At 40.3% G+C, this 22,726-nt stretch overlaps 1 protein-coding gene across 1 annotated transcript in view; it reads right to left on the minus strand.

The window, feature by feature from the left end:
- The window catches only part of EXOC4 (exocyst complex component 4), a 797,583-nt gene that overhangs the window by 150,553 nt on the left and 624,304 nt on the right, over positions 1-22,726 (minus strand). The window contains exon 12 of the mRNA XM_003920983.4: positions 13,373-13,509. Within this exon, the coding sequence (XP_003921032.1) occupies positions 13,373-13,509 (137 nt within the window). The remainder of the gene's footprint in view (positions 1-13,372; positions 13,510-22,726) is intronic.

The raw sequence follows: 22,726 nt of genomic DNA on the forward strand, positions 1-22,726 counted from the left end.
CTGACCCCTGTACCTGTCTAATGTCACTCAGTATTCATTCTCTAATGCATTCTGCTCACTAACCTGAATTCAAGCTAGTTCCCATCTTTGGACTTGTTCCTTTCTCTGCCTGGAGTACTCCTCCCCACACTTCCACCACGGTCCTTCTCATCCTTCAGAACTGAGCTAAAACACCACATCCTCTGAGAGGTCCTTCCTGAACCTACTCCTCACTTGAATCTGTTGTTATTTTTCTAAATCACATCATTCTTATTAGTGAGAAATGTATTTTGTTTATTTCCTTGATTATTATCTAGCTCCCTCCATTAAGGTGTAAAATACATGAAAGCAAGGACCTTACCTAGTCAATTCACTTCTTCGCTCTTAGCCCTAGAATAATGCTGGCTCCTACAAGTGCTCAATAAATATTGTTGAATGAGTAACAGACTGAAGAAATGAATGATACGACTGAAGCCCAAAACACCAGGAAAATAACAAGTGACACAAAAATATCTTTCTTGTGTCATCTTATTACTGAATATCAACAATATCATCAACGAATTAATTTACAAGTAAATAATACGAAACAGCATCAACTGCAGCAACAATAAATAATCGTATTGGCTGACTAGCCTTTACCATGAGCTGCGCATTCTTCTGAGCATTTGGCCTATATTAACTTTTAATCCTCATAACCACCCTGTGTGGTAAGTACTATTATTACTTCCATTTGATAGGTGAAATACAGAGGCACAGAAGGCTGGGAACTTGATGGTGGTCAGCCAACTAGCAAGGCAGAACCTGAGCAGAATCCAGACCCACTGCTCTGCAGTCTGTTTTCCTAATGATTACGCTGTCTCTCTAAACCATTTGAAATATTTTTCAGGTTTCCTATTTCCCCTTTAATTCCATTGCCTTTCCTTAGAGCAATAGAGTGAGATGGAGTTAGTGCTTTTCACACTTGCACTACCATTTCACGCTCTGTGGCGTTTGCCACTTTATTAACTTTCTGAACTTCTGTTTCCTCATCTGAAAGGCAGGGAGAATCTAATTCAACAGAATTGTTGCAACTGACTAGATGAGGTATGACTATAAAGCCCCTTGCACAGAGACTATGTATTAATACTTTACTGAGTATTTATTTTCATTTTCGTCTAAGTCCTGATTACTTTGTGTCAAGTTTACTGCAACAGACTCCTATCTGATTATGGTAGAGCGAGTTGGGTAGGAGAAATGAGGACTGGCTGCTTGCTAAAGAATTTGTAGGGCACCTGGTTAAGTGGGCAGCATCTGTATTTGGCCAGAAGGATGAGTGAAGGGAGTCACTTGATCAAAAACAAGAAAGACCTCTATAGAGACTCCATGCAAGATATTGGAGACAGGTGTGTAGAAAATGACATAATAACTTACATTTGGAAGCTAAGCTTTCTTAGAAGTTCAGACCAGTGATTTCCCTTCCCTCCCTCCTTCCCTTCCTACCTTATCCTCCCCTCCACGCTCTCCTCTACTTTTCTTTCCTTCCTTCCCCTTACCCCAGTCTCACTGTCACTCAGGCTGGCGTGCAGTGGCATGATCTTGGCTCAGTGCAACCTCTGCCTCCCTGCAACCTCTGCCTCCCAGGTTCAAGTGATTCTCCTGCCTCAGTGGCATGATCTCAGTTCAGAACTGAGCTCAAACACCACAGCCTCCTGCCTCAGTCTCCCGAGTTGCTGAGATTACAGGCACCTGCCACCATGCCCAGCTAATTTTTGTATTTTTAGTAGAGACAGGGTTTTACTATGTTGGCCAGGCTGGTCTCGAACTCTTGACCTCAGGTGATCTACCCACCTCAGCCTCCCAAAGCACTGGGACTGCAGGCATAAGCCACTGTGCTCGGTCCAGACCAGTGATTTCTAACCAGTAACACATGAGAATCACTTTGAGGATATTTTTAAACTATACTTGCCTATGTCCAACTCTCAGGGGGCCTAGTATGGAAAACACAGGATTTGTGTTTTGAAATTTCACCAAATAACTCTGATGTGTAGCTACAATTGAAAAACAGTTTTTTGGTTTTGGTTTTTGTATTTTTTTTTAAAGTTAAACCAATAACTAATGAAATGATGTATTTTAAAAGTCTAAATTACAATACGATGGAATAAATACCAGCATAAAGTTATACATAATAAATTACAGGAGCATATAATAAAAGCTCACTTGCTGAATGGCCTCTATGAAATGGATACTATATATATTTTATAATGTTTTTTGTACTTTTTAAAATTGCATTTTAGGTTTTGGGGTACATGTGATGAACATGCAAGATTGTTGCATAGGTACACACATGGCAGTGTGATTTGCTGCCTTCCTCCCCATCACCTCTATCTGGCATTTCTCCCCATGCTAACTCTCCCCAACTCCCCACCCACCGCTGTCCCTCCCCTATTTCCCCCCAACAGACCCCAGTGTGTAGTGCTCCCCTCCCTGTGTCCATGTGTTCTCATTGTTCAACACCCACCTATGAGTGAGAACATGCGGTGTTTGATTTTCTGTTCTTGTGTCAGTTTGCTGAGAATGATGGTTTCCAGGTTCATCCATGTCCCTACAAAGGACACGAACTCATCGTTTTTGATGGCTGCAAATAGAGACAATTTGATTTCCTCCTTTCCTATTTGAATATCCTTTATTTCTTTTTCTTGCCTGATTGCTCTGGCTAGAACTTCCAATACTATATTGAATAGGAGTGGTGAGAGAGGGCATCCTTGTCTAGTGCCAGATTTCAAAGGGAATGCTTCCAGTTTTTGCCCATTCAGTATGATATTGGCTGTTGGTCTGTCATAAACAGCTTTTATTATTTTGAGATACATTCTGCCAATACCTAGTTTATTGAGGGTTTTTAGTATAAAGGGCTGCTGAATTTTGTCAAAGGCCTTCTCTGCAACAATTGAGATAATCATGTGGTTTTTGTCTTTGGTTCTGCTTATGTGGTGAATTACGTTTATAGACTTGCGTATGTTGAACTAGCCTTGCATCCTCGGGATGAAGCTTACTTGATGGGGATGGATAAGCTTTTTCACGTGCTCTTGAAATCGGTTTGCCAGTATTTTACTGAAGATTTTTGCAACTATGTTCATCACGGATATTGGCCTAAAGTTTTCTTTTTTTGTTGTTGAGTCTCTGCCGGGTTTTGGTATCAGGATGATACTTATTTAATGTTTAGTAGAAATGAATATATATTAGAGTTAGGAGACAACATAGCTTCAAAAGACAGATCATAAGCAGAGCCTGCAGAGGGTTTCCTGGGTGTATGCCCTTGGCTGTTCTGAGGTTCAAAGTTAAGTTAGGTTGGCAAAAGCTCCAAGGCCCACTCAAGGAGAGTCTCATTCCTATAGGACCCTGGCCTCTGGCTACACAGGAAACTTGGAAGAGCTTCAGAAGCCACCAGAGCCCCTAGTGTCTAGTCCAGGTGTCCCCAAACTTTTTACACAGGGGGCCAGTTCACTGTCCCTCCTGGGTGTATGCCCTTGGCTGTTCTGAGGTTCAAAGTTAAGTTAGGTTGGCAAAAGCTCCAAGGCCCACTCAAGGAGAGTCTCATTCCTATAGGACCCTGGCCTCTGGCTACACAGGAAACTTGGAAGAGCTTCAGAAGCCACCAGAGCCCCTAGTGTCTAGTCCAGGCGTCCCCAAACTTTTTACACAGGGGGCCAGTTCACTGTCCCTCAGACTGCTGGAGGGCTGCCACATACTGTGCTCCTCTCGCTGACCACCAATGAAAGAGGTGCCCCTTCATGAAGTGTGGCGGGGGGCCGGATAAATGGCCTCAGGGGGCCGCATGCGGCCCGCGGGCCATAGTTTCAGAATGCCTGGTCTAGTCTTTGTATTTAGCACAGTGGGGCCAGTGAGATGGTAAAACACCACTTTGATATGTCATCCTCCTTATCAAAACCCATGACAGCACACTTTTACCTAATATAGGAAATTTTCAAAAATCCCCTTTTCTGCCCATTTCTACCCAACCACGCTGTCCACTCTAGCTGCTGTGATTTCTCAACCTTTCTCCCATGCACCATGGTCATCCATGCTGTCCTACTGCTTGCTTGTCCTGATCATCAGTCTGGTAGAAATTTCCTCATTCAACAAGTACACCAAGGGTCAGCAAGGTACCTAGCCCAGTGCCAGCTCTGATATCTGCCACCAGTGATTGAAAGTTTATCCTCCTCTCACTTGTTCATCAGGTCCTAGCGTGAGTTCTAGTTCCTCTACGATGTGGTGAAAGGGGTTCCCTGAGGATGCTTCCACCTCTCCTAGAAAGTAACATGCTTATGTCTTCAATCAACTGAGTCTCTAACACTAGAGAAGAGGTTTTATTTGTATTCTCTGCCAGGCCCAACACAAGGCAGGGAGGGAGCCCCCTTATCCCCCACGTCTGAGGAAAAACATTGATTAATGAACTGGTGCTAAATTGGAACAGAGAGAAACTTCTGAAAACTGTGATTTCCAATCTTTACATTGTTATTTTCGGACACACGAGCAACTGGACAGAGGACAGTCAGGGGGATGGAAGCACTCAGTTGGAAGGAGGCGACTCATGGGCCAAGTGGCTGATTGCTAAGGTGGCACAGTACAGAATTCACAGCTGAGTTTCCCTTTAAGCCCTGAGGGGTGTGGATAATTAGGGAAAAGACTTCCAGCCCTCATTTCCCTTTTCAGGAAACCCCTCTATCCAAGGCATGTAACCTGAAATCATTGCCTGATACGCAGCCTTTCTCTCCAGAGTGAGGTACTCCTACCAAGGTGATATGTTTTTGACTTTTCCTCAGATCTCTAAGCTCCCAGGAGTTTCTCAGGTTGTCATGGGAGGCTTGGAAAACAAGCCAACCCTCAGCAGAGGGCATTGTGAGCTTCTAGATTTGATGATTTCTCTGAAGAATATCTGCTGAGGATCACATGGGAGAAAATCAGATTGCAATGTTTTCCTGCTCCCTTCCTCCTTCCCCAGTGTTATACCATTTTGGATCATTTGAATTGTATATGGCTTTCTATTTAAGTCAGTCATTTGCTGGCAGCAAAAGTAGAACATTTCCTGTTTTTCCCCTCACTGTAATCAGGATTTGGCCGTCCAAATTAGGACTGCCCTAATTACTCCTCAGCAGGTGCCAATCTGGGGGAGGGCAATAAACGGGAAGAGAGGAAGTAAGGACACTTTGCATCTTCAGAGTCATACACTAAGAAAACACTTTCTCCAGAAACCTGAAGACGCTGATTAACCGGCAGGCAACAGCACCGTGGTGGCATGTGTTGTGCCTGAGTGTGCACTGTTGTTTAACAACCATAAAGACGATTTTCTACGTACTCCCTTGCAAAGCCTCACAGAATGCTTTTCCCGATCCTGAGAAAAATTTCACCTAGGTCTGTCATTCAGCAACCATGGTGGATGCCTCCCCGATAATCCCCTGTGATCCGACAGTGGGCACCAACAGGTGGACATCATTTCAGAGACTGGCTCAGAGAGACGCCAAAGCAGTGGAGTTTCTTAGGAGAAGGAATTAAAATGCTCTTGACCACCACAACATGACAAAACCCAAAAGCAATGGCCATGTTCCAGAAGTAGTAGTCCAAGGGAGATAGAATTTTGCTGTTTGGACAAAATGGTAAAATATAAATGACAGAGAAATAACTCAATTCCTATAGGACGGACAGACAGTGTGAGCAAAACTATCCATGCTCCTGCCTAAAACCAATCACCCATTTGCGTACCCCTGCTCCCCCACTACCTCTCTGGCCAAAAACATCACTTCAGGGATTTTCCCCTTTCTACATCACCGAATCTCCCTTCTTCCCAAACCTTTTCTTCAAATACAATTATGTGCTTATTTCTTCTATTTTTTTAAAAAAACACATACAACAAAAAAAACCTTCCTGTGACCTCACTTCTCCAGCCGCTATGCCATTTCTCTATTCCCCTTTGCCGCAAAACTCAGTGTAAAGGTTTTGCCTATCTTTATAATTCCTCTACTCCCAGTTTCTTTTTTAAGGCCACTCCAGTCCAATTTTCATCCCTACTACTCCACAGAAACAGTTCTTGTGATGGTCACCAACGACCTCCACATTGCTACATTTATCACTCAATCCATGGTGAGTTCTAATGCCGGCAACACTACACTACATTTTCTAGATTTTCTTCCTACTTCACTGGCTGCTGCTTGTCTATGTCCTTTGCTGGTTTCAACTCATCTTGCAAACTTCTTAACGTCCATGGTCCTCTTCTCTGCCATGACTATACTCCCTCCTGTGAAGATTTCATCTAGTCCTATAGTTTTAAATCCCATTTAGCTATACTATTTATGTGACAATAGCTGGCAAATACCTATCTCCAGGCCAGACCTCTCGTTTTCACGCATATGTCCAACTCCCTCCTCCACGTGGCTAATAGACACTCCAAATTTAAGCCCTGATCTGCTTGCCCAGACCTGCAGCATCCTCCGTCACAATAGCTGGCAACTCTTATTTTTTCACTGCTCAAATAAAAAAAATCCTGAGTTAATTCTGACACCTTTCTTTCTCTCCCACCCTATCTTCAATCTGGCAGGAAATTCAGCTGGCTGCTCCTTCAAATGCATTCAGAGTTCACCCAGTTCCCTTCATCTCTGCTGCTACCAACAGTGCAGTCTCCATTTCTCACCTGGATTACCACTCTAGCCTTTAGTTGGACTTACTGCTTCCATCCTTGTCTCCCTAAAGCCTATTTTCAATACTTAAAATTTAAAATACATGTAAGATCATGCTGCTCCTAGGCACAATCCTTGCAACAGCTCCCCATTTTACTTGGAGTAGAACTCAGCATCCCTAGAGTGGCTTACCAGGCCCTCTATGGTCTGCCCTCTCTTCCCTCTCGGCCATCCTCTAATACCCTTCCTCCTCCGGCTCTCTTTACTCCACCCATGCTGGTCTCCCTTCTGTTCCTTAAAAGTGTCCTGGAAAGTCCCACCTCCTGGCCTTTGCCCTATGCCAGCGCACTCTTCCCAGATGGCTTGTCAACTCTTTCAACTCGTTGGAGCCTTTCCTCTAAGCTCAACTCAACAGAGCCTCCCTGGGCACCCTATTTAAAACTGCGAACTCCTCCCCCGACACTCTGAGTCTATCCATCTTTCTCCATTTATTTCCTCCACAGTACCTATTATCTTCTAAAATTCTTTATGTTTATGTATTACATTCATTTATTGTCCATCTCTCCTCTCCCGTCCACAACAGAACATAAACCTCACGAAAGCAGATATTTAATCTGTTTAGTTCACTATTACATCTACAAACTCATGTACAAGCACTCAATGAACATTTGTTGAATACATGGAATTCTAGAAACCAAGTGAATGAACTGTTTGAAGGATGCAGTGATCTCCTGTGTTTGTTAATGGTTATTAAGATCAAAGAAATTCCTGAAAGGTTTAATCAGTTTAGGTAAGGATCCTGTAGTACCGAAATAATTCAAAGCATGGAATCACAGAACCACTGCTGATCATTTTGAAGGTATCCTGACAGACAGGAAAAAATGCCTGGGAGCAAATCCCAACTGTTCATAAAAGAAAAGGAACACAAGTTACAGAAATGGGGTGAATTTGGAATTAAAGGCAAAATTCTGAACAGGTAATTAAAAAGTAGTTCATGAATAATTAGAAAGTAGTCCTCACTAGAAGCTAGGAGGATCTCACAAAGAATAGGTCATGTGACTTTCCTTTCCTGACTTGGGGCAGTGGGAAATTTGGCTCTTGGTTGTCTTGACTTTGTTTCCAAAGGTCATTTGAAAGCTGCCCAAAAAGAGAGTTCTTAAGGAACGGTTCAGTTAGGAGAAGTGGATTCTAAGAGTAAAGGGAAGGGAGGATTCCTGAACAAAATATCTAGTATTGCCCATAATAGGCTTGTCCATGCCCATCTTGGGTAGACATAAGGAAGGGTTGGCTGCATTAAAAGAATAAGGCTGGGAAGACACCAGCAAGAAATCTGATGAAGTCTTTAATAGGACAGATAATAAAATATGTGGAATACTGCTATGGGAACTGGTGAAGGCAATTATTGTCGTTACCATTATTATCACTGTCAAAATAGCAGCAAATCATTTTGGGGGGAGCATATTATTTTGCTAAAAGCAGTTATAAAAGATTGACATTTTTTGAGCCAATCCTTTGAGAAAAGGACTACTACTACCCTTTTGCAATGAGGAAATCAAGGCAGAGAGGCCGAGTAGCTTTTCAGGGTCATATAAATAGTAGACAGAAAAGCTGGCATTTAAACTTTAGCTTTAGGGCCTGTTATTGAGCTAAAGCCCAGGTTCCTAGTTAGAAAAACATATAAACTCCTGAAGCAAGAAGTAATAAACAGATGTCCACCTAAAAAAAAGTGTCAGGAGGTATAGCTCCAAAATTCTCAACTTAGTCCTATGCTGTTGGACATTTTTTTCAATGACATGCATTACAAAAAAAAAGATTGCTTATGTAATCAAGGAAGACATGAAACTTACAGAAATAGCTAAGATTTTTTGATGATGGAGTGAGGATTCAAAAATATCTCAATAGGTTGAAATGGTGAGTTGAAAATAACATTAAATTTGCCCAGGCATGGTGGCTCACGCCTGTAATACCACCACTTCGGGAGGCCGAGGCAGGGGGATCACCTGAGATCAGGAGTTTAAGACCAGCCTGGCCAATATGGTGAAGTCCCATCTCTACTAAAACTACAAAAATTAGCTGGACGTGGTGGCGGGCACCTGTAATCCCAGCTACTCGGGAGGCTGAGGCAGGAGAACTGCGTGAACCTGGGAGGCAGAGGCTGTAGTGTGCTGTGATCGTGCTACTGCACTTCAGCCTGGGTGACAGAGCAAGGCTGTCCCAGAAACAAATAAACATACAATCATTAAATTTAATGGGTAAATGTGGGAGCCTGAATTTATGTTTTACAAAAATCATCATAAATACAGCATAGAAAAGATAATACTAATTTCAATCAGTATTTCTTCTTCTATAGCCAATCAGTGGCCAAGTCTTACCAAGTTTGCCTCTTTAGTATCTCTTAATCTGTCCTCTCCATTTTCCTTGCCTGTCCTCTAATTCAAGCACTTAATGTCTCTCTCCCTTCTATCTCTATACTCCTGCTTTTCAAATCCAACTTATGCAAAACTCGGAAAACCTTCCCTACAGCACAGGTCTCCACGTGGCACTCCATGCTTACACACCCTCAGTGGTTCCTCGCTACCTAATTGAAAAAGGGGAAGTTCCTCGAGTCTGACAGTCGTGATCCTCTAGTCTGACCCAGGCCTTCCTTTCCACTTCCCAGACATTTATCACTTGTTCTTGCTCTGGCTCCCTCCTTCCCTCCCATAAGCCTCTGTCTAAATCCTCCTTATTCTTCACCAAGCCTAGTTCATATCCTTCACCAAGCCTTCCCTGTCCTCCTTTGTAATTTCTTCCTCCTGCAGCAAGGCATTTTTACCTATCTTGCCATATTTTCTGTCATGAGTTAATGCTGAGGATATACACTTTCTATTTCTTTGTCCCATATTTCCCTTTGTATCCTTCACCAAGAATATGAGCACATGAAAGGTAGAATTTTGACTGATTAATTTCTTTATCCCCACACACCCACACAGCATCTTGGTAAATGCTCAGTAAATATCTGACAAACACAATGACAGGACACACTAAGAAGCACTGGGTCCTAAACAAGGAAAGTGACGGTGCTGCTCAACACCCAGAGTGCATCTGGGCACTTGGGGATGCCAAGGTGGGAGGATCACTTGAGGCCAGGAATTCGAATTTGAGACCAGCTTAGCCAACATGGTGAAACTCGGTCTCTACTGAAAAAAAAAAAAAAAAAAAAAAGAATAATAGTTGGGCATGGTGGCTCGTACTTGTAGTCCCAGCTACTCAGGAGGCCAAGGCAGAAGAAGTGCTTGAACCTGGAGGTAAAGGCTGCAGTGAGTCAAGATTGCACCACTGTACTCCAGCTGTGGCAACAGACTGTCTCCAAAAAAATAAAAAAATAAAAAAAGAGTGAATCTGGAACACTGGGCATAGGCTGTAGCGCTTCTTTTTAAGGTGGACACTGCCAAGCTAATGGGTAATGGAGAAAGATGCCTGGGATGGTTCGTAGACCAGGGCATCCCAGAAACTGGGAATCTTCAGTTTAAGGAGGAGAAACAAGACTAAATTGACCACGATAGCTATCTTCATATATTGGAAGGGTTTTCATAAAAGGATTAAACTGATTTGTTATCACTAAGAAAAAAGAACTACGTCCAGCAGACAGGAGAGTATCACTTCAAACTAAGAGAAAACTTCCAGATGAAAACTATTCAGCAATGACCAGTCTGCTAGGTAGATGCGGTGGCCTCCAGCCACTTGACATCTTGAGAGGCAGGAACATAAATGGTTGGACAAAAGATCACCCATGATGAAGATGGTGCTGAGCTACAAGAACTTAAAACACGACTTTCATATATTTCATATTTTTTACTATATAAATGGCCATCAGTGGGATTTACATTCCAGAGACAACTTGACCTTATCGTGGTCAGATTATGCAACATCTCCACTATAATTACTATTTATCAACATTACTATTTGTGAGAATTTATTGGGTGTCCATAATTAGATAATTTATTAGAAAAAGAGGGCATGCTCTACTTAAAAAAAAAAGCTTTACATTGAATGGAGGTTAAGCATAAATTTAAAATGTAATATTATTAAAATAAAATTATTTAAAAATTTTTAAACATTTTAATATTTAAGTTTTATTTTTATTTTTTGAGACAGAGTCTTACTCTGTCACACAGGCTGGAGCGCAATGGCTTGATCTCAGCTCACTGCAACCTCTGCCTTCCAGGTTCAAGTGATTCTCCTGCCTCAGCCTCCTGAATAGCTGGGATTACAGGTGTGCACCACCACACCCAGCTAATTTTTGGTAGAGACATGTTGGTCAGGCTGGTCTCGAACTCCTGACCTCAGGTGATCCACCCGCCTCGGCTTCCCAAAGTGCTGGGATTACAGGTGTGAGCCACCGTACCTGGCTTAAGTTTTAATAGTTAAAACATTTTATTCAATTCTCTTTTGGTAGATGAGACATTGGTACTACCATTTTGGGGTTTGCTTTTGTAAAACTGAAAATGCAACACTGTATGGCCCAGAAATTCTAAGCTCAGGCAATTTACCTAGAACAGTGGCTTTTACAACTGTTATCGGTGTGTCCCTTAAAATAATTGTGAAAAGCTGTATTCTCCTTCCCTGTTTGACATTTAACTTTTTTTTAGCATGTGTTTAAATAGATGCAGAAAATATAAATTTTGGTATATCCTAAAGATTGATGCTGTTAAAAAAAATCACCATTTTAAATGTATCCAATGGCCAGGCACAGAAAGACAAATATTGCATGATTTCACTTATACAAGGAATCTAAAGAAGTTGAACTCACAAGTAGAGGATAGAACAGTGGTTGCCAGAGGCTGGGGGTGGGTGAGGTGGGGAGATGTTGCTGAAGCCACATAGTTTCAGTGAGGAGGAATGCCATTTTGAGATTGAATGAACATCATGGTGACTCTAATCAATAATCATGTAATATATATTTCAAAATGCTGAGAGTAGATTTTAAATGTTTGCAGCACACACACAAAGACAGGTATGAGAAGTAATGGATATGTGAATCAGATTGATGTAATCATTTCATAAATGTATTCATATATCAGAACATTACATTGTGCTCATAATACATATAATTATTATTTGTCAGTTAAAAATGTTAAAAAGGTATCCAATGGAATCCTGATGCCATAGGGATTTGATACTCTCCATTATATATTTAAAATACATATAAATGAGTTTTTCTTTAATAGCTGGATATTTTTCATTTTTCCTTTTTCTCTTTGAATTATCATTTCCATTTCATTTCCTCACTGAAATTTATCCTAATGAAATATATTTTTATGCTTAAAATTATTTTATTATTCCATAGTAGCTTCTTACAAAAGACTATCGGTATAAATTAAAATCCAAAACTTTAAATTTTCTGTTACCACAACAATAAATTTTAACTTTCTTTTGTTTGAATTACTATGACAATTATTATGTAGTTCACAACCAATTAACATAATTGGTAATTTTATATGATTTTAACCTAAATGTAGTTTTTGATAAATAATTACTGAACACAAAAGGTTATTGGGACTGCACCTCAATAAGATGGTTGTTAATTTGTCCATGAAACTGTGGACAATTCTTGTTGCAGGAATGAGGAAGTTTAAACTTTCACCTAGGTTGTATTCCTCTGCCAAATTAATCTACCCTAAACACGGCTTCCTTGCTCTCTTATACTGATTCCCTATCTGCTATCCAACATCTACATTTTCAGATCTTCTTTTTTTATGACCCCTTGTTAGTTGGCCTTAATCTTCCTATTCAACATTATCTCCTACTATATTCTCCTAGGAACTCTGTTCCAGTCGAACTTCCTCCTAATTTTCCCCTTTAAATAGTGGGCAACTGTCTTATTGCTCCCTCCATCTCTCCACCTCCATAAATTTCATCAGTCCAGCACACATCTCACCTGTAAAATCATTCCTGACTTTAACCTTTTCTCTTTCTTGTGTTTTGTTCCTTCTGCCTTCACAGTCTATATTGTACAAGTAGCACCTGATTAAGTAGCACACTTCACCTATCTATTCTTAATTATATATCACATATAATTTAGTATTTTGTTATACATTCTTTCTTTCCCTAATTGTTTCATGTCTTGTCAACCAGACCATAATTTGTTCCTATTATTAGCTTTCTGAGAGAAGTGCTATGATCTTTTCCACAAGCCCAGAGAGACTTTTTTGAATCTAGGGAAAGAAATCAGAGGGATAACTAATGGTTTTCAAGTTCATAAGAATGGTTTTTCATTGCTACTGATGCTGAAAACAGGGGTAACTGTCCTTTTGTGACAATAGGAATGCTAAAGATCAAACATCAGGAAGAATATATTTTTAGGAATTAAAAAGAAATACTATTAAAGACTATTAAGAGTTTCAAATTGCTCTACTTTAAGGATCTTTTTAATCATAAAATAGGATAACCAAGATCTGCAATTTCCTTGAGGAACATCATCTTGTCATTCTACGTTTTCATGAACATCAAGGCTGACAAATAATCAGAGCCAGTCAACGGCAGTCCTAGCGGCCCTGTCCCTTCATCACTTCCATTCGCTCTGTTGGTCTGACTACACAAAGGTCTCGGAGACTATTTCTGCGATGCACATTCTCGTCTCTTGACAAACTCAGAGATGATCCTTTTCTATAATGTTGGAAGTTAGGCTATTGAGGCAATGTCACCAATCAGAACCACCATCAGGCTCAAACATTACTTTGCCTAGCTCCTAACAGAAGCTCTACCTGTAAGCTGCAGTGCAGGTGTCTTTGTACTCCTGGAGCTTCACGCACACCATGTTGAGGAATTGATCTGAATATGCACTCAAATCATGCATCAGGTTCATGAGGTCTTGCACTGTCTTCTCCACAATGATTGTGCTCTGGAAATGAACAACAAAGAGAAGACATAGAAACTCATGAGATTTCTGTAGTTAAGTAATGTGTAGGACAAGGAAGGACAACTCCAAGTATGTCATAATTGAAGGTACCCGAGCTTTCCTGCAAGAACGTGACATTTTGAAATATGAACTCAAAACAGCAACCAAGTAAGTATCTTATACAGCGCTGGTCTTCCCAAGACCTGAGCAAGTGTTTTCTCTGGAAGGACACAGAATAGGGATTTTCAAGTTGATATCATGGATTTCTTAACATTCACAAGATAATGTTGTGGCTTTTAAGACAGAAAATGCATATTCAGTTGGAGCCTGGTTCATCACTCCAAGGCTTTTTGAGATTAGGGACCTATGACAGGCAGCACAAAGAAAAAACCTTTCATGATTTATTTTAAAAGTTTCAAAACCATCAATCTATTCAGAATAACAACTAACATTTGTATTGTGTTTTACAGCTTGTAGAATGTTTTCACATACACAGCATATGTTATCTCACCTAAGACTCACATAATAATCATGATAATCATGAACATTTATAGGGTTCTTACAAGTGCAAAGTACAATGCTAAGCACCTTATATATTTTATTTCATTTAATCCTCTCAACACCCCTATCTATCAGGTGGCTCCTATAATCATCTCCAGTTTAAAGATGAGGAAACAAGCTTAGATAGATGAAGTAAACAAAGAAGGAGCTATAGGCTTTGGTTTTCTAACTCTACCATTCTGCCTCAGAGCCAGACCCCAGTTCTGCTGCCCGCAGTGCATTTTCCCATGAGATTACAGTGTTTCATACTGCTGTCACCACTATAGATGCAGGGTCCAAACACACTCAGACATATTTTAAAACTGAATTAAAAAACTATCCAAAGGGGAAAATAAGCCCATCTGAAAGCTAGATGCTGACAGCACTATGCAGCAAATCAATGCTATATGTGAAAAGAGGAATATTCAACAAATTCTAAATCTTTGATTAAGAAAAGATTGAGTTGTTTAAACCATTAGTTCATGCCTCTTTCAAAAGAAGCAGAATTACACTGGGGTAAATATTAATCACATGCTTAGCAGCTTGGAATCCTTTGGTCAATAACTGGTTTGTTGATTTTGTAGTTATATAAAATTACATAGGCGATGGTAAGCTTAGCCATAAGAGTAAGCTTAAAAAAACACTTTTCCAGTCTGACAGTGAACTAGGAAGGAATCAAAGGCATTTTTATTATGCTTAAATACAGATTATGGGGTACAGGGTTTGGGCTAATTATTTTTCTAGAAATCAAAAGAATAAACAAAGGTATATAGCTCTTCTCAACACAATGGGGGATTGGCTTGAATTATGAGTTGCATTTGCATGCATATTCAAGAAGATTTGGTGGTAGAAGTTTCTTGTCATCTTTCGCCTTCCCTTTATTTTTCCCACCCCCAATACAATCATCAGAAGGTGAAAAGGAAGGAGCAGTTTTATTCTGTAAGGCAACCCTCATAGGGGGCCAAATTACAGTCTCTATAGAATCCCCACAAGTTCAACTTCCTTTTCTGTATTGATTTTAAGATTAAAGCGCTGCAGCTTCACCCTGATCCATAATCCCATTCCTCTGTATTTGTGTGTGAGTGACAGGAATTGATTCTGCCTGGCTACACGTCCCTTCGCTAAGAAGAATTTAAAATCCTCATCCTGATTCAGAACGCAAGATACTCTACCACATGTGGGCAGCAATTAATAAAGGAGAGTGGAGTTCAGTTATTCTAACAAAGACTGTTCAAAATCTAAAACATTGCAGGGAAGACGAGCATGAGGAGATTCCTCTAATTATGGGGAGAACGGGGCCTGGTTCTATTCCCAATTATGCTGTTGATAATCATCTCTAGGGTAGGTTTGGGTGCCCCTTCCTTTCTTATGACTCAGTTTAGTTCTCGAATAACCAAGGATAATTGGAAAACTCCTTTACTTTGTTGCCCCAGTGACTCAAGTATTCAATTTGTGTACTGGTACTCTCACACTGGGCGAATATGTGTAACTGCTCTCAAGTCACCTCAGGTGTATTTCGTCTTTCTGAATAGATTATCAGCCTCTCCAGAGGGATCAGCATTCCTCTTTTCGTCCATCTTCCATCCTTCCCTTCCCCCAGTTGTTTACAGTCTCTCAGCATTTTCAAGACAATACTACTAATAAAAGAAACCATATTAGTGATGATACTAGACAGAATAAATCTCTGAAAGTCTTAGGTGTGAGGGATGTGAGACACAGACACCTTTGCATTTTGAAATCTCCTTGGGTGGTTTGGGTTTGGCTTGTATTTATTGCAGTGCTTTCAGCTGACTAGAATTGTGCCAGTAGCATTTGGAGGGGAAGGGATGACTGCAAACACCTCTGCATATCCACTGGAGGTCAAGGTTTTGGGGATGAACAGGAAGTACCACAGGGAATGATTAGAATGCCATTGTTTAATTCTAATGGTTGTGCTCAACACAGGGCCTCGGTGATGCTATATGATTACATACAATTTTCCAGCTATTTGGTTGGTTTACTTTGTCATGGTAGCACTCTGGATAATCAATCACTACGTTCTCTTCAAGAAAAACGACACTGTCTTTGGCCAAATGATGGGTATTTTTACAGGGGAAAAAAGTTTCCATTTTTTCAAGAATTTATAACAATTTCCAAATCAGTGGCTCTGACAGATAAATGCTGAAAACACCAAAATTTTAACAAGGTCAACCCTGTTTTTATTTATTTGAGCTCTTTAGCAATGCCAATGATTTACTGACACATTATTCATTTTGGGATTTGCTAATGTTGACTATAATGACTTCATAATAAGCAAAACCCTGATTTTCTTCATTATAATTTCTATTAAACAAATCATAAATGATTGATATTTGCTTAGAAACAACTCAATTCACATTTCTTGCAATGTATTACCAGGTAATAAAGTCTGTGCATGACATGAAAAATGAAAAAAAGAAAAAAATCTCAGAACAGTTGATGTTATAATAATAATTTAAAAAAACACTGCTGTGGAAAATAAACACCTAAAGTTTCTTACAGGGACACCACGGTAATTTAAAGTATAAAGTGGGTGTATATGAACCAGTTGTTTGGTTCTGTACTTAAAAAAATTAATCAGTGAATAAATAAAGATGATTGCACCTCTGAGAACTAGTCTATTGTTTGCCAGAATGGGCTCTGCCTCATGGTATTAATAATTCTGTTACAGAAAATCAGCTCTCACTCCACATAATTTGGAAAATACTGAGTTAAAGAAAACTGAAGTAGTGTTTTTACTGGAGGACTTTAGAAACCTTTACTATGCTAGAGTCATCATTAGTCTTAAAGAGGCCAATGTGATATTCAGTCTTCCCCTAACTATCAAAATAATGAAACCATTTTTCACAGCCCATCTTTCCACATCTACTGGAACAACGTTTCATGGTTTGGGAACAATTCTCCTCAGTTCTCTGGTTATACTGATAAGAACCCTAAGGCCCAAGGACATGCTTGAGGACACATGAGGAGTAGCACTGTTAACAGGGTGAGCTTGATCAGGCCTCTTATTTCTCGATCCTTCCATCTCAGCCCTTTCCCATACACACCAAGCCTCTTTAGTTCTGCTGCCTGCCTACACCTCTAGGCTTCTCTCTTTTTAAAAGTTTTTTTCTCTTTTAAAATTAAATCTTTTTTTCCCTCTATGCTTCTCTCCAGTTCCTCTGAACATGCCTAAATCTTGCTCCAACCACACGAAATTACTAGTGACTCCCTGCCTGCACCAGGCTAATTCCTGCCTCTGTGCCTTTGTGTCTACTGATCTTAGTGTCTGGAATACTCTTCCTAGCTCATGACTCCCAACCTTGAAGAATCAGCTCAAGGGTGACCTGCTCTAATTTAAATACCCCTTCTGTGCCACCAGAGGACTCTGGCTTTTTGGCTCATGCTCTAAATGGAGTGTGGTAATCACTGGTTCAACTGGTTATCTCCTCCACTAGGCTGCTAACTCCTGTTGGTCAGTGACTGTACCTTCATATCTGTAACACCTAGCAAGGTATCTAGCATACTGCAGGTGTTCAATAAATATTTATTAATTTAATGCACATGCACAGCACATTCAGAGGAGGGTCAAAAGACAGAGTTAGAGTATGATTGTAGTAACGGCTGACAGCCTGATTTGGTAAGGTGAAATCAGACCACTTCTTATTACTACACTGTATCTTAATTCCCATGGTTCTGAGGACTGAACATTTGTTGTGCCTGAAAGTCTTGCGTATTTCCACAACAGTACTCTTAACTTCACCTGACTGTATTATTTTCTATAATGGCAATCCATTAAATATGTATATATAACTGAATGTGCTCATTTTAAAGTTTTAAGAAATAAATTCCCAATTCACAAATGTGCTGATTTTAAAGACAGAAATAAAGTCACAATTCAGAAAAAATGCCAAAACCAAAACAACTTCAGTTTGGAGAATGGAGTCTCTGTATTTGTACTGTTTTAGCTTCTGAGAAGATGGTTCAGAGATGCTGGTAGGAACCTAAGGTTCTATATGGTCAGAGAAATACATCGATCACTTCAAATATGTCTCCAGCACCATGACAGACAGACAGACAGACAGACAGACAGACACACACACACACACACACACACACACACACACACACACACGGTAGGGAAAGCACACCTGACATCAATAATTTAAGCATCCCCTTAGAATGATCCTGTGTGGCAGATGCACCTGAATGTATGTTCTGAGCTAGGTAATTTGGGAGTGGCTAACCTGGAGATTCCTTCCTTATCTATGGTAAACATCTGAGGCCCCTGGCCCATTTCGTGGGACACCAGCCACATGGGGGATTGAGGTCCCGTGTTGTGGGTTACCTTAAGGCTGCCAGGTAGAGGTCGTTGGTGGTAGGGGTGGTAAGTGGAAATGCTCTATTAGCTGCATGGTGTTTGTAGGTTTTTGTGGTTTTCCTGCCCAGCCTGCCCCCACTGGACTCTCTCCCCTGTATATCAGCCCCTAATAAAACCCTCTGCTGGCTCTGGGTCTCTTCCTCTTTTTTTTTTTTTTGGAGACAGAGTTTTGCTCTTGTTACCCAGGCTGGAGTGCAATGGCGCGATCTCGGCTCACCACAACCTCCGCCTCCTGGGTTCAGGCAATTCTCCTGCCTCAGCCTCCTGAGTAGCTGGGATTACATGCACGCACCACCATGCCCAGCTAATTTTTTGTATTTTTAGTAGAGATGGGGTTTCCCCATGTTGACCAGGATGGTCTCGATCTCTTGACCTCGTGATCCACCCGCCTCGGCCTCCCAAAGTGCTGGGATTACAGGCATGAGCCACCGTGCCCGGCTGGGTTTCTTCTTTGACCTCTTGAACCTGGTACCCTTCCTACTGAGGTTAACCAAGGTTTGGCCTAACAAGATTCAATAATGAAAAGTGGCCTTCACAAATGTTTGATGACAATAGCGGTTCTGTTTATTGAAGCATATTCAATGACAAGTTAGTAAAACTTGTTATATCCTTCCCATTAGTATCTGTTCTAAGCCGTAGCTGGCTGTAAGCAATGATAATAACTATGAAAACGACAGTAATGATAGAAGCCAAAAGGAAATATGCTTTCCATTTTTAATCTATGCTTTGATTTGTGTGATGTTTAAACTGTTTGAATGTGTCTTCTTCTCTTTACTAAGATGACTTGCAAAAGGCGACGCATCCACGAGCTGGTGCCTGAAGCACCTCTGCTCTCCCAAGAAGCAGCCTCCTCCCCGAACACAGGGATCTTTCTGAAAGTTCCACCTCCCACAGACATGAGTGCTCATGTCAATCAAAAGACATGAACGCAAATCTTCACAACAGTTTAATTTATTTACTGCAGCTCTAGCTTAATTTTTTTTTTAATTTTTCCCAGAGATGGTGTCAGACTGGAGTGCAGTGGTATGATCATAGCTCATTGCAGTCTCAAACTCCTGGGCTCAAGTGATCCTCCTACCTCAGCCTCTCCAGTAGCTGGGACTACAGGCAGAGGTTACCATACCAGGCTAATTTCTTTTTTCTTTTTTTGGTAGAGATGGAGTCTTGCTGTGTTGCCCAGGCTGTTCTTAAACTCCTGGCTTCAGGTGATCCTCCCACTCTAGCCTTCCAAAGTGCTGGGATTACAGGCATGAGCCACTGTGCCTGGCCTAATCATTTTATTTACAACCCCCCTCACCACCTCCCAAAAAAAAAGCAATTTTCATGTCCCTCAATAAAGTGGGCAAATAAATTGTGGTATACTCACACACCAGAAGACCTCAGAGCAATGAAAAAGACAAGCTACTGCTACGTGCAACACATGGATAGACTGTGCAAATCTTAGGCTGAGTCAAAGCAGTCAGAACCAAACTGTATAGTTTTGTTATTATTGTAGTTCAAAATCAGAGAAAAGTAACCTCTGGTGATAGAAGTCAGAATAGTGGCTCCCCTTAGAGAGGATCCTGACTGGGAAGGAGGGGATGTGCTAGTTGCTGGAATTATACTGACGGAGTAGCTGCTGCATTAGTAAAAATGTATGTGACGATTCTTTGTGTTTAAGATTTGTGCACTTCAGAATTTGTAAGGTTAACATCAAAAGAAAAAGAATTCAAGTTACATTTGTTCATGTCTCTCACCAGATTAAAACTCTTTAATGGATGAGGACTCACGTTGTTCAGATAACAGAGCCATGTTCATGACATGGCTCTGTCTCATCTTATGTCTCATCTTCTTCTAGTCTCATCTTCTACCATTTTCCACGTCCCTCTCTATGATTTAGCTACATGTAGCTTCTTTCAATTCTTCATTACCATTTCAGAACCTTGTACCTTTCTGCAATGCTGTTCCTTGTCTTTCCTCCTGACAGTACTTTAGTTTCTCTTTTGGGTTTCAGCTAGCATATTCCTTTCTGTGGGAAGATCCTCCCTAACCCTCATACCAGATTAGGTCTTCCTGTTATAAACACCCAGAACATCTTTTATTTCTTTGTTACAACATTTAGCATACTTGTAGTGGCTTGTTTAGGGTCTACCTTCCTCAGTGGTCTACGAGATTCCAGAAGGGAGAGACAATTATTCAGGACCTGGCACATAACAGGCACTGAATAAATATTTATTAACTGAATGAGTAAAGTTAGTACATCCTATATTAAAATCAATTCATCATCCATTAGAAGGCAGAGAAAAGACAAAAAGCAGGTTTTAACACCATGCTCTGTACTTTGGTTCTCAAACAAAACTTTACGTTCAAGCCCAAGACTGGAAATAACCCAAAGGTCCATCAACAGTAGACTAGATACATAAAAGTGTGACATATTCATACAATGAGATACTACAGAGCAATGAGAAAGAGCCAACTAGTAGTTTGCATAAGAATTCACATAGAAAATATCACAGACATAATGCCGAATGAAAGCAGCCAGTCACGAAAAGATATACACTGTTTGATCTCATTTATGTGAAGCTCAAGATCAGCCATAGCTAATATACAGTGATACAAGTCAGCATAGTGGTTACTTTTCTCCAGAGCAGGGTGGGGAGGATATTGACTGGGAAAGGCATCTGGTCGGTGGTTACATGAATGCATGTTAAACCTCAATTTTAGACAATTTATTTCTAACCATTGTTAAAAACAGGAACCTCTTCAAAAACCTTTGAGAATACAATCTTTAGGTATATTTGTATCTAAAACAATGGCTTTTACTTATATTTTTAAAATGTGAAGATATAGCAGTATTGTTGGCAAAACTACTACCAACTACCAGATGAAAACTGTCTGGAGAGGATGGGACGTTGTTTGGGGAAACAGCGGGGAACTTAGATAATTGATTAAATAGATAAATAAGTTAAGTGCTTTATGCCAAACACTAGCCTAACTTCAGGAGATATAAAGCGAAGTAAGATTCTTGCCCTCCAACAATCTTAGATACTAGCAGGATGAGAAAATAAGTTCACAAATAAGGACAATAAAGTGTCCTAGGTGCTGTGATGGGCATCTGCATATTGTACAGTGGAGGCACAGGGAAAGAAAGAGTTAATTGGATTGGGGTGAAAGGTAGAGAGAGAGAGAGAGAGAGAGAGAGAGAGAGAGAGATGAGAAGGGAGAATTTACAACTGAACTGAGTCCTGCAAGATAACTAATAGTAATCTGCAGAATGAACAAAGGTGAAAAAAGAGCACTTCAGGTAGATGGAGCAGTCTGAACATGAAACAGCATGGGATTCAGGGAACTGCAGGTGGTTGTTCATGGCTGGGGTGAAGGGTATGTAGGGGGTGGAGGCTAGGGGGCATGTATGCGTGATCAGGTGGGAGGGCTCAGAGAGGCAGTCAGAAGCCAAGTCATGAATATCCTTTTATGACATATATAAACACAGACACACACACAGAGTACCTGAACATTTGGAATGTCACTCTTTTCCAGCAAGAATATATAAATAATTCAATCTGATGTCACTAATCACTAGATGATCCACTTCAAGTATAGAAGATAATTTCAAAAAGTTTCACTGTTCAGAAAAGATGAACTTACTTATATAACAAATTCTGAAGCTCTGTTTGTCAGGCTAAGGAGTCAGGCAGAATTTACAAATAGGCTTAAACAAAAAATATGAGGTAAAATTTCAGACAGTCAAAAAACTATATACCTTTAGAATTCACATGTTATTATTAAATTTGCCAATAAAAACATGGAAAATGTATATGATGTAAATTATCTATATATTTTTTACCATTTTGGAAGAAATCATTTATGGTTGAATAAAATCTGTGCTGAACATAATCTTATAAGCACACCTGCCTCTTCATGAGGTTTATTTGGGGGTTTGTGATTTCATACTCAAAACAAAACAAAACATAATAGCAGGAAAGGGAGAAAAATTCTACAACAGATGTGCTTAATTAGACTGTATGATCCCAGGGGCCATCTTTCTTTCCCTAGCTAATATCACATAATACGGCAGTATTTGTTGACTTATGTACTTTGAATCAATGTAACTCTGTGGCTAAGTTGTCAATATCTCTTGATTTTTAACGGAACCCATTACATATGTGTAGAAATAGATCAGTGAATAGTAAAGTATCAGCATTTATAAGAAATATCCCAACACCCTCCTTCTCCAACACACACAAACACACACACCCCATGCACACTTTGAAAGCACCTTAAGTTTGTTATTCGGCGAAATAGAAGGTGCTACATGTTAGG

This window comes from Saimiri boliviensis, chromosome 10, assembly GCF_048565385.1.
Source record: "Saimiri boliviensis isolate mSaiBol1 chromosome 10, mSaiBol1.pri, whole genome shotgun sequence".
Lineage (NCBI taxonomy): Eukaryota > Metazoa > Chordata > Mammalia > Primates > Cebidae > Saimiri > Saimiri boliviensis.